Source organism: Pelodiscus sinensis, chromosome 20 (assembly GCF_049634645.1).
Source record: "Pelodiscus sinensis isolate JC-2024 chromosome 20, ASM4963464v1, whole genome shotgun sequence".
NCBI classification, from domain to species: Eukaryota; Metazoa; Chordata; order Testudines; family Trionychidae; genus Pelodiscus; species Pelodiscus sinensis.
In genome coordinates, this window is record NC_134730.1 from 5,329,593 (window position 1) to 5,344,571 (window position 14,979).

A 14,979-nucleotide genomic window follows, 5' to 3' on the forward strand; every position below is an offset into this window, starting at 1 on the left:
CTGGTATCACGGGATAACACACCTTCCAAGTGAGAGTTGAAGTTGTGCGCTACCCAGGAAAGAAAGTTGAGATTCCTCTCTCCCCTGCAGGGACCTGTAAGGCCTCTCCAATCTTTTTCATGAGGTCTTGAAAACTCATTCATGTAGGATCAGCAGGCTGGGGTCTTGAGCATAATCCCATTGGAAAGGCTACAGAAATAGAGATCCAACTGAAGCCTCGGCTTTGATCAGATGAAAAGGAAGGAGAGAGCATGACTAGGCACCCCGTACACTATGTACCTTACACACTATGGCAGGGGTTCTCAAAAGTATGCCAATCCCTCCTGACAAGTATAACTACATGACCCCAGGAGGGGGGACCAAAGCCTGAGCGCACCCAAGCCCCACTGCCATGGATGGCAGGCCCAATGCCAAAGCCGCAGCCCAGCCTGCCTGGGTGAGGAACCAAAGCCTAAGAGCTTCAGTACTGGGGCTTTGGCCCCATGGCCCAACAAGCCTTAAGGCAGCCCTGGTGACCCCATTAAAATGAGGGCCCGACCCACTTTGGGGGTCCAACTCATAGCTGGAGAACAGCTGCACTACTGCAATATTTTTTGTATAAAGTATATATCTTGTGAGATATCATCTGATAAATACCATGCATAAAATATACATATCAGTGCTGTATGTGAAATTATGGATACGCGCCAATATTGTGCTTTAACGTCTATGACTAAAAGTGTTTAAACCAGCATGTCAGGGGTATTTGAGAAATAGATTTTCTTCAGACAGTGGAAAGATGATGACACTTCAAACAAGGCGTGTCCCAAATTCAATGGCTTATTCATTTGTATTGGAGGTTGCAGCAGGAAACGATACATTTGCATAATAGCAACCATCAGCAGAGGACGAACACACATGGAGACTTACCTTCCAGACATCATGGCTCCTTTACTAAACTGGAACTAATTCATTTTATCTAGAGGTACCCTTCAGAGAACACTTTTCAAACATGCATTGAACTATAAAGAGAGGGGGCACAAACACCAAAATTATCTTACACCTAAGGACACAAAGAAACCAAGTGTTTTGACGTCTGTGCTTGGTCCTACTTGGGCCAAACAGTAAAAAGTTGGTGAATAAAAGAAAAATCATCTTGAACATCTTGCTAGATGAAGTTTTAAGAGGTGTTTCACAATCATTTGTTTATAACAATTTCAAATTTTATCCCAGACAACTTTTAAAAACTTGTGATCAAAATTCACCAATGAAAGTATTGCAACGTATGGAATTGAGACAACGTATGGAATTTAGCCACACATAGTTATAGGAGAAATAAACAACCTCTAGCAAACAAACAAGGAGTCTGTTCCCTGATAGCTTACCGTTGTCTCTGTTAATCCCCCAACAGATACCGTAAGACCCAGCAGGACATGATACCGATAAGTTGGCAAACCCAAAAGCTGTGTGATTCGAGGGAAGGCTTGTGAGGGGGCATTCCAATTTAAAGTTACAGCCTCGGACCTGTCCAGAGAAAAGAAAATCATCATATGTTTTTATCTTAACACCTCTCCATAGAATCCTGGAATACATCCACACCGTGAGACACTCGTTAGCACTGGCTCTCCACACAGTAATGTAACACACCCATCTTTCCATGTGTATCTATAAACCTTCCAAATTGAAGTTTCCAATTCATGCATCTGATAAAGTGGGTTCCACCCTATAAAAGCTTATGCCCCAAAAAATATGTTAATGTGCCACAGGACTCCTCGTTGTTTTTGATGAAACAGATTAACACTTCTACTCCACTGAAACAGTACATCAGCAATGGAAGAAATGCACTCAGACGGTATAAATCATATTTATCATCATTATTACAGGATATTGGGACAGAGCAAAGAAAAAATGCAGATTTTGTACAGTAATTGGTGTTCTTTGAGATATGTGGTCCCTATAAATACTGTGAGTACACAAGTGCTCCCACAATGAGGAGTACCTATAAGATTTTTCAGGAGCAAATTTTCATTGGTCCAATCCTGTACCCTATGCCATAAGCCCAATGGACTCTCCAGTTCCCACTCTCACTCAAATCAACGGTGATCCAAGCAGACAGGAATGAGTGTGGGTTGCAGAATACCCATAAGGAATACAAATATCAAAGAAATAATTGTGAGATAAGTAACCTACATTTCTTCTTACTCATAGACTCTAAGGTCAGAAGGGACCATTATGATAATCTAGTCTGACCCCCTGCACAATGCAGGCCACAGAATCTCATCCACCCCTCCTAGAATAATCCTCTCACATATATCTCAGATATTGAAGCCTTCAAATACTTTGAAGACCCCAAGATGCAGAGAATCCTCCAGCTGTGATCTGTACCCCATGCTACAGAGGAAGGCGAAAAACCTCCAGGGCCTCTGCCAATCTACCCTGGAGGAAAATTCCTTCCCGACCCCAAATATGGCGATCAGCTAAACCCTGAGCATGTGGGCAAGACTCATCAGCCAGACACCCAGAAAGTTCTCTATAGTAACTTCTATCATCCCTCCATTGACCTATTTACCACTGATAATGAAGGGTCAATTAGTTACCAAGATCATGTTATCTCATCAAACCATCCCCTTCATAAACCCATCTAGTTTAATCTTGAAACCAGATAGATCTTTTGCCCCCACTACTTCCCTTGGAAGGCCGTTCCAGAACTTCACTCCTCTAATGTGAAGCTGAAGGGCTGAATCCTACAGGCCCTCAAAAAGACCAGGCAGGACCAGACTGTTGTCCAGGTTTCAGTCAAAGTTGGGCAATGAGGTCCTTCGTCATGAAGAATCTGTCCTCAAGAAGGTACATTCTGATTGCATTCAAATTCAGTTCCACTCCCATAATTTCTTTACCGTTCACGGAGATTTAAGTGGACTTTTATGGTTAACCACAAGTCCCAGAGAGTGAGAAAGATTTAATGAGGATTGCCACTTGTTCCTTCCTGATACAATCATCTTGTGAGCAGCCAATCATCAAGATAAAAATACCAGACTCTTTGTAAATGCTCTTGGAGCTGACAGGAGGCCAAATGAAAGGCCCGTGTACTGAAATTGTTCCAGGCCCACCAGAAATAAAGTGAAGTAATCTCCTATGTGCTAGAAATGTGGAAGTAGGCATCTGTCAAATCAAGTGCTGCAAATCAGTTGTCTTCGTTAACTGAGCAGATTACTGAGGCCAAAGTGGTTATCCTGAACCTTGAATGACATATGGCGACATTTGGTCATCTGAGATCCAGGATGGGTCTCCAGCCCTCTACAGTGTCCTCTCTTGAGATGATCTACACACTGCACATGAGAAGGAAACAGCCCAGATGCCCACTGAAAGGTGCAATGAGTGGTTGAATGGAGAAAGGCTAACTTTCCAGTGCAAGCTGGGAATCGTCAAAGTCAGACACAGGACTCACAGATTTGTCCGACCGCTCTGTTTATTAGCACAGCCGCTCTGCTAATACACCCAGAACATGTGAGTACCATACAAGGCTCAAACCCCTTAGATTTATTCAGTCAAAAGAAAGCCAACCTAACAAGATTAAAAGGTGGCAAAACTTCACATGATTAGTATGAGACTAGCCAAGTATCTTCATTTCCACATCAAGCACACAGCAATCTCCTGTCCATATCTCCCTGGTTACCTCAATTACTTTCTGCCTAACACCTAATGTTCCTTTTCCTGTTATCCCAGGCACACCTGGCTTCATTCTGATCTCCATACCTACAAACATAATCTTCTCTTACAATATAATTCTTTCTACTTTGACAGAGTGAAAGGAGGATGGTGGTAGAGTAATTCTGCCTTCTGCAGAATTGTATCCTCAGGAAATCAGGTGGTTCAAAAAACTTTTGATGAGAGAAGAGCTGAGAGGCAGAACGGTATCTATGAGAAGTCGGCCTAGAGTATTTCCTCTTGGATGCAGGGGCATAGAGTCCCAAAGAGCTGAGCATGGCATTGATAATCCTTAAGGCAATGGAGGAATTCATTGCTTTACTCACTAAACAGATTGTTACCTTTGAAGAGGAGATTTTTCACTACAGGCAGTCCCCGACTTACGCGGATCCGACTTATGTCGGATCCGCAGTTACAAACGGGGCTCGCCCCGGAGGACACGGACTGCAGGACCTCGCGGTCCTGCCACCCGTGTACTCCGGGGCTTTCTCCGCGTCTCCCTGGTCTGCAGACCAGGAAGACGTGGAGCAAAGCCGCAGAGGGGCTCGGGCAGCTTTGCAAAGCCTTGGGGAAGCCGGCAGCGGGACAGCCCAGACGCCCCGCGGCTGTCCCACTGCTGGCGTCCTCAGAGGCTTTGCTCTCCGTCTCCCTGAACTGCTGGTCTCCAGCAGACCAGGGAGACGGGGAGCAAAGCCGCGAAGGATCCAGGCGGCGGGACCACGGTGCGTCTCAGTCCGCCACCTGCGTCTTCCTGGTATGCTGGGGTGGAGGACGGGGGGGCGCAGCTAGTACCCCCCCCTCACCCCCCCAGCAGACTAGGCTTTTTTCCAGACGCCTGTGGCAGAGCAGCTGGGGCGCTGCCGGTTGGTCCCGCAGCGCCGCTCTGGGCGCTACTGGACCAACCCGGTAGCACCCCAGCTGCTCTGCCCCAGGCGTCCTGATTCAGCTGCTGCTGGTCAGTTTCAGCAGTGGCTGAATCAGGACGCCTGGGGCAGAACAGATGGGGTGCTGCTGGGTTGGTCCAGTAGCGCCGAGGAGCAGCTGCTCTGCCCCAGGCGTCCCCAAGTCAGCTGCTGCTGAAACTGACCAGCGTTGACTACAGGAAGCCCGAGGCAGAGTTGCTTTGCCGCAGGCTTCCTGGAATCAGCTGCTGATCAGTTTCAGCAGCAGCTGACTTGGGGACGCTTGGGGTTCTTAAGTTGATTCTGTATGGGTACGTCTACACTACAGCGCTAATTCGAACTAACTTAGTTCGAATTAGTTAATTCGAACTAACGCGTCTAGAACTAAAAACTAGTTCGAATTAGCATTTTGCTAATTCGAACTAGCATGTCCACAGTAAGTGGACCCTGAACCGGGCTTAAGGATGGCCGGAAGCGGTGCCGGCAGGGCATCAGAGGAGGACTTAGAGCGTGGAGATGCTGTCTCAGGCTAGCCAAGGGCTGATCTTAAAGGGTCCCGACTCCCACCCCAGACAGACAGTTCTCAGGGGTGCCCTGCTTGCAAATCAGTCCTGGCTTGGAGTGCCCGGAGTACCCACACTGGGCACATCACAGCACTCGGCCATCAGACAGGCTGCACTTGCCGCAGGCTGCCATCTGGGGAGAGGGGGCAATTGGGGGGCTGCAGGAGAGCTTCCACCCCCAGAAGCCCGCAGAGCCAGCCCAGTCCTCCCCATCGGGGGCTCGTGCCCCATTCCTCCCTCACCTCCTTCCACTTACCCTTCCCTAGCCCCTTTTCTTGATGGACAAAATAAAGGACAATTGTGTTCCAAAATGGAATCTGTCTTTATTGAACAAAACTGGGGGAGACTGGGAAAAGGAGGTGGGAGAGGGGAAGAGAGAGGCTGGGAGAGGGGAGGGCAACTACAATGATCAGGGGTTGGGAACAGGTCCCATATGAAGAGAGGCTAAAGAGACTGGGACTTTTCAGCTTAGAAAAGAGGAGACGGAGGGGGGACAGGATAGAGGTCTCTAAAAGCAGGAGTTGGGTGGAGAGGGTGCATACAGAAAAGTTCTTCATTAGTTCCCATAAAGAAGGACTAGAGGACACCAAAGGAAAGGAATGGGTAGCAGGCTTCAAACTAGTAACAGAAAGTTGTTCTTCACAAAGCAAAGAGTCAACCTGTGGAACTCCTTGCTGCAGGAGGCTGTGAAGGCTACAACTAGAACAGAGTTTAAAGGGAAGTGAGATCAAGTCATGGAGGCTGGGTCCATGGAGTGGTATTAGCCAGGGGGTAGGAATGGTGTCCCTGCCCAAGGTTTGTGGAAGGCTGGAGAGGGATGGTACGAGACAAATGGCTTGGTCACTGTCTTCGGTCCGTCCCCTCCAGCGTCCCTAGGGTTGGCCGCTGTCGGCAGACAGGCTACTGGGCTAGATGGACCTTTGATCTGACCCTGGACGGCCATTGTAAGCTCAGGGCTCAGGGTCGGGGATCTCAATGGACCCCCTTGATTTTCATGCACACCTGCTCCTGGGTGGCCAGGCTGGCAGCTCTCCTGCCCTAGACGGCCACTTTCCTGTGCCTAGTGCGGAGATCGTGGACGAGGTCCACGATGTACGCACTAGCCCTGGCGGGTGCCCGCCTCTTGCGGTCCCGGGCAAGCTCCCAGGAGCCCCCAGCCTGGTCCCAGGAAGAGGGGGAGGGCTGGGGGGCATCGGGTGGGTGGCTCGATCCGTGCCAGGTGCAGGGTCTGCTGGCTGGGTGCTGGCAGGCTTGCACCTGGCACGGGCACCGTAGCCAGCCCGTGCCCCTTTAAGGGGTCTGGGGCCGGGAGGGGGGCATACGAGTTTCCCTGTTGTTGGCCAGAGTGGTCACCAGGGAAACCTGGGGAAGGCTAGCCTCCCACTAGTTTGAATTAAGGGGCTACACACCTCTTAATTCGAACTAGCTAGTTCGAACTAGGCTTAATCCTCGTAAAATGAGGTTTTCCTAGTTTGAACTAAGCGCTCCGCTAGTTCGAATTAAGTTCGAACTAGCGGAGCACTAGTGTAGCGCCTATGAAAGTTAGTTCGAACTAACATCTGTTAGTTCGAACTAACTCTGTAGTGTAGTGTGGACGCCAGTTCCGACTTACATACAGATTCAACTTAAGAACAAACCTAAGTGTAATCGATTAAACGATAAGCAAAAGCTTATAGGTTAATACTATAGACTACACACATTTCCCCTCACCACTAACCACCAGTACATTTTTAGTGGGCCAGCCAGCAGCCCTGCTCAGTCCCAGCTCGCACCGGGTCCGGGACCTAGCCCTGCTGTGGCTCTTAATTTAAAGTGTACTAGGAGCTGGGTGGGCAAGCAGCCTACCTCAGTTCCAGCTCATGCTGGGTCCAGGAACTCAGACTCTCTCCCCCAGACAGGGGCTGCTGCAGATACAGAGGGAGCAGCATGGAGTGGTAGGGGGCTCCTCGGGAGTGAGGGCCAGATTGCACTGGCTGCTGGTCCCACCCCAAGCACTACAGAATAGTCAAGTAACCAATAAGAATTCATGAGGTTAATCAACTATTCAAATAACCAATATTTAACATCCCTAATTACAATTATGAAGTCTACCTCACAGTGCCCAAAATCATCATGGAGCACAAAGCTGTATTCCCTGCAGTGAGTGACTCTTGAAGGGACTAGTTTCCTTTCATGAAGGATGATCTGGGGTCTAAGCACCTGCGGTAGTTTTAGTGAATTCTGAGAGTTTATTAGTGATAGAAATGTAGCCGTGTTAGTCTGGTGTAGCAGAAACAAAATACAGGACTACACCAGACTAACACGGCTACATTTCTATCACTATTCTACATGCAAGGCACTACTGTTAGCCGTTTGGAATGGAAATCCATCAACCAGATGAAGAAAATTGCACAGATACAGACAGACATCATCTTTCTATCCAGGTGCAAGAAGATGGACATCGTACCCAAAGGACTGACAGTGAACAATCCATTAAGATCAACATACTATACTGACTACAGTGAAAGACTCTGCCTCACACTATCCAAGAAATTAAGGAATCACCTGATAAGTATTTTATACAAGAAACAGAAAAACATCAAGAATGACATCTCTAACTTAGACAGTCTCATCTCAAGACAAACATCCACACGGACTGACACCTTGCAAGACTTTTGTTCCACCGGACAAGAAATCTACTATACACGCTTCTATTCCCTACAACAAAGAAAAGACAACAAATTTTCCAAGCTGCTCCACACCATAGGCTACAACAGCAACAACCTCAACCCACCGGATAATATTGTTAACCTCTCCAGCTACAAACTCAACCCAGCAGAAGAGTCTGTCTTGTCCAGGGGTCTCTCTTTCTGCCCCACGTCCCCCACAAATTGGATACAACTTTGTGGTTACCTTGGAGCTTTTTTTCGCCGCCTCTGCCTCCGAGAATATTTCCAAACCACCAATGAACACCAATCTGACCTACCAGATCCCCCCCATCAACAAAAAAGGAAGAATAATTCTATATGGACTCCCCCTGACGGTCGGAATTACAATCTAGATTTCTATATACAAAGCTTCCGCAACAACGCACAGACTAACATTATTCGCAAACAACAACAAGCGACATATAATCTCAGCCACGCTGAACACAGTCTCAAAAACAACCTGGACATTATAATCAAACCAGCTGACAAAGGTGGTGCTGTGGTCATTATGAATAAGGCCGACTACAACGAAGAGGCAACCAGACAACTCTCCAACACCACATTTTACAAACCTCTCTCCTCTGATCCCACCTCGGAATACCAAAAGAAATTACTCTGTCTCCTTAAAAGCCTCCCTACAGCTACTCGGGAACAAATCCACACAGAAACACCTTCTGACCCCCGACCAGGATTTTTCTATCTGCTTCCCAAGATCCATAAACCTGCACACCCAGGACGCCCCATCATCTCTGGTACTGGCACACTCACTACTGGTCTATCCAGCTATGTAGACTCTCTCCTCAAACCCTACAAAACCAACACCCCCAGCTATCTCTGAGACACTACTGACTTCCTAAGGAAACTACAAAACTTCAATAACCTCCCCAATAACACCATCCTTACCACCATGGCTGTAGAAGCACTATACACCAACATCCCACATGAAGACAGATTACAAGCCATGAGAAACACTATGCCAGAGGACACCACTGCCAACCTGATAGCAGACCTATGTAACTTTGTTCTCACCCACAATTATTTCCAGTTTGAGAACAACTTATACCTCCAGATCAGCGGCACAGCCATGGGTACACGCATGGCCCCACAGTATGCTAATAACTTTATGGCTGACCTAGAACAACGTTTCCTCAACTCCCGTCCCCTTTTACCCCTTCTCTACTTACGCTACATCGATGACATCTTTATGATCTGGACTCATGGCCAAGAAACACTGGAGACATTCCACAGAGATTTCAACAACCTACACCCCACCATTAACCTCAGCCTGAACCATTCCACACAAGAGATCCATTTCCTGGACACCACAGTACAAATCAACAATGGAAAATTAGACACCACCCTCTACAGAAAACCCACTGACTCATACAGTTACCTACATGCTTCCAGCTCCCATCCAGCACACACCATACGATCCATCATCTATAGCCAAGCCCTTCGATACAACCGCATCTGCTCTAATCCCACTGACAGAGACCAGAAACTTCAGGATCTCTACCAAGCATTTATAAATCTCAACTACCCACCTGGGGAGAAATAAAAAAGCAAATTGAAAGAGCCAAACGAATACCTAGAAACCATGTACTACAAGAAAACCAACAATAGAACACCACTTGTCATCACCTACAACCCCCAACTTAAACCTGTCCAACACATTATCAATAAATTACAGCCTATACTGGAACAGGATACTAAACTCCAAGAAGCTCTGGGAGACAGACCCATAGTCTCCTATAGACAACCACCTAACCTCAAGATGATTCTTACCAACAACCACAGGACATACCACACTAATACCAACCCTGGTACTTTCCCTTGCAACAAACCCCATTGCCAGCTTTGTCCACATATTCACTCTGCTGATACCATTATTGGGCCTAACCAAGTGAGTTATAAGATCAAGAATACGTATTCCTGCGCATCCAGAAATATAATTTATGCTATCATGTGCCGAAAGTGTCCATCTGCTATGTACATTGGACAAACGTCTCAGACACTTCGCCAAAGGATCAATGCCCACAAAACAGATATTAGACAGGATCACAAAGAAAAAACAGTTTCTTGCCATTTCAACCAGAAAGGACATTGTCTCAATGACCTAATCACATGCATCCTACTCCGGAAGACTTTCAAATCTGCACTTGAAAGGGAATCCTCTGAACTGGCATTCATGCTAAAATTCGACACTCTCCATGGGGGGGCTGAACAAAGACCCCAACTACCTTACCCATTATAAAGATAGCTTCCCCAATTATCACCTCTAAAACCATTAGCTCACAGACATCTACCTTTCCCCACCTCTAATATCATTAACTCACAGACATTTACCTTCCTCCCTCCCTCCCCCCCGCATCTCCCTTCTGTTCTGAAATGTGATTTGTCCTTTTCATATGTGTTCGTTTTTTTTAATTGTATCCTTTGGTATATATGGCTGTGACTATTTTCTTCCACTATTTGATCTGAGGAAGTGGATCTGGCCCATGAAAGCTCATCATCTAATAAACCATCTTGTTAGCCTTTAAAGTGCTACATAGTCCTGTATTTTGTTCGAGAGTTTATTGTAATTACTGAAGTTCATTCTGTACCTAATGACTGGAAGACAGCTAATATGATGCCAATATTTTAAAAAAGGTTCTACAGGTGATCCTGGCAATTACAGACCGGTAAGTCTAATGCCAGTACCGGGCAAATTAGTTGAAACCATAGTAAAGAATAGAATTGTCAGACACATAGATTTATAATTTGTTGGGGAAAAGTCAACATGGTTTCTATAAAGGGAAATCATGCCTTACTAATCTGCTAGTGCTCACTGAGGAGGCCCACAAGCATGTGGACAAGAGGAATCCGGTGGATATGGTGTACTTATATTTCCAGAAAGACACTGACAAGGTCCTTCACCAAAGGCTCTTAAGTCAACTAAGTTGTCATGGGATAAGAGGGAAGGTCCTTTCATGGATTGATAACTGGTTAAAAGACAGGAAACAAAGGATAAGAACAAACGGTAAGTTTTCAGAGTGGAGAGAGGTGTCTTCCAAGGATCTGTCCTGGGACCAAACCTATTCAACCTATTTATAAATGATCTGGAGAAAAGGGTAAACAGTGAGTAAAATTGCAGATAATAAACTGCTCAAGATAGTTAAGACCAAAGCAGACTGTGAAGAGCTTCAAAAAGATCTCACAAAACGGCAAATGAAACTGAATGTTGATAAATATAAAATAATGCACATTGGAAAAAATAATCCCAACCATACATACAAAATGATGGGGACTAATTTAGCTATAACAACTCAAGAGCAAGCTCTTGGAGTCATTGTGGATAGTTCTCTGAAAACATCCACTCAATGTGTAGTGGCACTCAAAAAAGCCAACAGAATGATAAGAATAATTAAAAAAGGGATAGAGAATAAGACAGAAAATATTGTATTGCCTCTAAATAAATCCATGGGATACCCATATCTTGAATACGGCGTACAGATGTGGTTGCCTCATATAAAAAAAGATATATTGGCATTGGAAAAGGTTCAGAAAAGGGCAACAAAAATGATTAGGGGGTTGGTACAAGTTCCATAAAAAGACTGGGACTTTTCAGCTTAGAAAAGAGGAGATGAAGTGGGGATATGATAGAGGTGTATAAGATCATGACTACTGTGGAAAAGCGAATAAGGAAAAGTTATTTACTTATTCCCATAACATAAGAACTAGGGGTCACCAAATGAAATCAATAGGTAGCAGGTTTAAAACAAACAAAAGGAAGTTTTTCTTCATACAGTACAGTCAACCTGTGGAACTCCTTGCCAGAGGATGTTGTGAATACCAGGACTTTAAAAGGGTTCAAAAAAGAACTAGATAAATTCATGGATGTTAGGTCCATCAATAGCTATTAGTCAGGATGGGTGGGAATGGTGTCCCTACCCTCTGTCTGTCAGAGGCTGGAAATTGATGGTAGGAGAGGGATCACTTAATGATTACCTGTTCTGTTCACTCCCTCTGAAGCACCTGGCATTAGCCACTGTCAGAAGACAGAATGCTGGGCTAGATGAACCTTTGGTCTGACGCAGCATGGCTGTTCTTATGCTCTTATGTACTTGGTCATTAATACCTGGCAATTCACTACACAGAAAAGGAGGCTAGTAGATCGTAAGTTCTTTTACAGAATCAGACTCCCAGGGCTGGAAGAGACCTCAGGAGGTCATTGAGTCCAGCCCAAAGCAGGACCAACCCCAAATAAATCATCCCAGCCAAGGCTTTGTCAAGCTGGGACTTAAAAACCTGTAGGGATGGAGATTCCACCACCTCCTTAGGAGACTTGCCACGGGCTGGATCAAATTAAGCAGGAGGCCAGAGTTCCTCCATCCCTGCCATAAACCCACCGTAATAAATAAGAAGTTGATAAAAATCTACTTACCTCGGAAATATCCTCTCCAGTTCCTCCCGGTGGGGTATGTGTGGAACTGGTGGGTTGTCATAGTACAAAAAATTGAGGAACACAGATCCAGCATGAGCACGAAATCTATCAATTTTTTCAGCTGACTGCTGGGCCAGGCAGCACATAATCTGTTCACAACTACGAATTAAAAGACAAAAAACTAATCCAATCCATCACATCACCATAAATAAATGAATGTACATACTTTAAACAGGAATTGCTTAAAGAAAGAATTGAAAATAATTTCTTATACTCGTTACACTACCCAAAATAATGAACTGTGGAATGAGATTGCTGTTTTATTCCATTTGCCTTTTTATAGTACACATTTAGATGAGCCATGACATTCACTGCGGTGGTAACTAAATCTGTAAGAATAGCCTCAAGTTAATTTGTACAACACCTCCAAATCCAAATATCCAGAAAATAAGAATATTAACCACACCTTGCACTCACCTAGCACCTTCCATCTAGAAAGATGCTTTATGGACTGGATGCAGTATGGGACCACCAATGAAACTGAACCACCTTTAAGGTGGGAATGAAGCAAACCCCTGACACAACTATGTTTCTAAACAGAAATGAAAGGGGGGGGGGGGGAGAATGCTAATATATCAGGGAGAGTGCACTAATGTCATTACTTCCTTATGTGAGTGTCTGTCCAACCCCACCTTTTTTTTCTCCCTCCTAACTTATGTATCTAGAAGACTGCAAGTCCATCAGGGAAGACAACTCTCCCTCCTAGAAGGCTGCACCACCATACCTTTCGGCATGGCACAAATTATAATAATAGTAAATGAGAGACAAGGTGGGTGAGGGTAAGATCCTTTATTGGACTGGTTTCTGCTTTACAGAGCTCTTTGTCTGGTCTGGAAACAGTCCCCAGAGCTAAATGCAAGACGGGACAAAATGTTAAGCGCAAGGGATTAAAACATGTTGCAGGAGAACATTTAAAAGGAAGTGGACAATTATTACCACTGCAATCACAGGACAAAAGAGAATTAGAGTCTAGACTTGCCATTTAATGTGGAAAAAGTCCCTTTTTTGCACAAAAAGTGTGGAAGCAGCTACACTTGCCAATTTTTGCAGTGAAACTCAGAAGTTTCGCCGCGAAAAGAAAACAACTTCCACAAAATCACCTCCAGTGATGCCTTAATAGTGGTGTGTAAGTAACGACATGTTCTTGCTGTATACAAAGCTTTTAACCTCCACAGGATATCCCACAGTGCCTAGGTGACCACTTTGGCCAGCAGCTCTGCTGCTCTGACACCAGATAAACAGACAGCTGCCTCTCCCTCTGTAAAACCCTGGGAACTTTGAAATTCCCCTCCTTATTTTTTTGGCAAGTACTCACTTGTCATTTAGCCAGGTGATATGTCTGAACCACAGAACAAATGATTCCCTGCTTGTAGCAATGCGCAGCTACTGGAACTGATCAGTGATTGGGGAGGGGCTGGGCAGGGACTGCCCCACGATCACACCCCTTTCCACCATGACCTACTGTCAAAATGGAGAGCATTGCACTGTGGGATAACTGCCCCTTAGGACGTTGCTCTCATCAGCAATGGAAGTGCTGCAAATGTAAACACTCTCTGATGCCTGTGGAAGTAAGTGAACATACAAACCAGTGCTTTTCTTTACCAGTTCTTATCACTGGTAAAACAGACAGTTCAAACACTCGGCATATGTAGACACTGCCAAAGTGCTGTAAAAAGCCACAAAACCTGACACCGAATTTTCCACAACAAAGACACCCCCTCCCACACAACTATCAGACACTCATCAGCAATCATAAGAAGAAAGAATCTTATTATTGGACAGCCCTACTGGAAAGAGCTACCCAGCTGGAAAAAAAATCAACTGTGAAATTCTTAACAGAACATCACAGTCATCACAATCTCTCCACTGCGGACAAAACAGCTACACAACCCCTGAAATCCAGACACCAGATAACAAACAGCAGACAAGGGGGGAACATTGTAATCCTCAATTATGAGAGCATTAGTGAGGTCAATCCGACACCACCTTGAGTACTAAAAAGAACTCAAGATCGTACCACAATCCATAAATGCATTTAAAGAGATCATCAATTCCTTCCCAGAACTTCAAGAGACACTCTAAAACCTCATCTGTGTTCCCCGTAAGCTGCACACTTGTCTGGCACACAGATGAATAGCAGCCTGCAGCATGTGTTCACATGTCCCTGTCCCTACCTTGCTCCATCCATCCTGCAGTGGCTCCTGGGAGGCACCCTCTCGCTAGCTGTGCAATGTGAGATAAGGGGGGTGCTGATGTGTTAGGATGTCACCCCCGCTCCTCCTGCACCTCCTCTCTGCAGAGTAGAGCAGGAGGAACACAGAGCCCGGCAGCTCAGGTGGATTCAGATAACATGGGTCTGAATGACTCCAGCCTCCATGCAGCGAGTGAGCGCCTGCCTTTCCTAAAGGAGCAGCATGCTGTCTGAGATTACTGCAGCAGCCAGCTCATGCTTTCCCTCTCTCTGCCCCCGCCTATGTACCCCACCTCTTCAGAGAGAAGGAGGGAAGACAACGCAGGAACAGAGCAGCAGAGGTCAAAGCTTTCAGTTTCTTAAAGCACAGCACATGGCTTTTCTCAAACTTACCCAGCAGCAGCCAGCACATGCACTTGTCTGTGTCTCTCACACACCGTGTCACACACACTGTGTCACAGTCTGT

General features: G+C 45.8%; 1 protein-coding gene across 3 annotated transcripts in view; it reads right to left on the reverse strand.

The window, feature by feature from the left end:
- The window catches only part of TBCD (tubulin folding cofactor D), a 261,696-nt gene that overhangs the window by 35,015 nt on the left and 211,702 nt on the right, over nucleotides 1–14,979 (reverse strand). For all 3 annotated transcript variants that reach the window (XM_075903520.1, XM_075903521.1, XM_075903522.1), the window contains exons 32-33: nucleotides 12,263–12,421; nucleotides 1,365–1,503 (exon numbers count right to left, since the gene is read on the reverse strand). In XM_075903520.1, coding sequence (XP_075759635.1) covers nucleotides 1,365–1,503; nucleotides 12,263–12,421 — 298 coding nt within the window. The remainder of the gene's footprint in view (nucleotides 1–1,364; nucleotides 1,504–12,262; nucleotides 12,422–14,979) is intronic.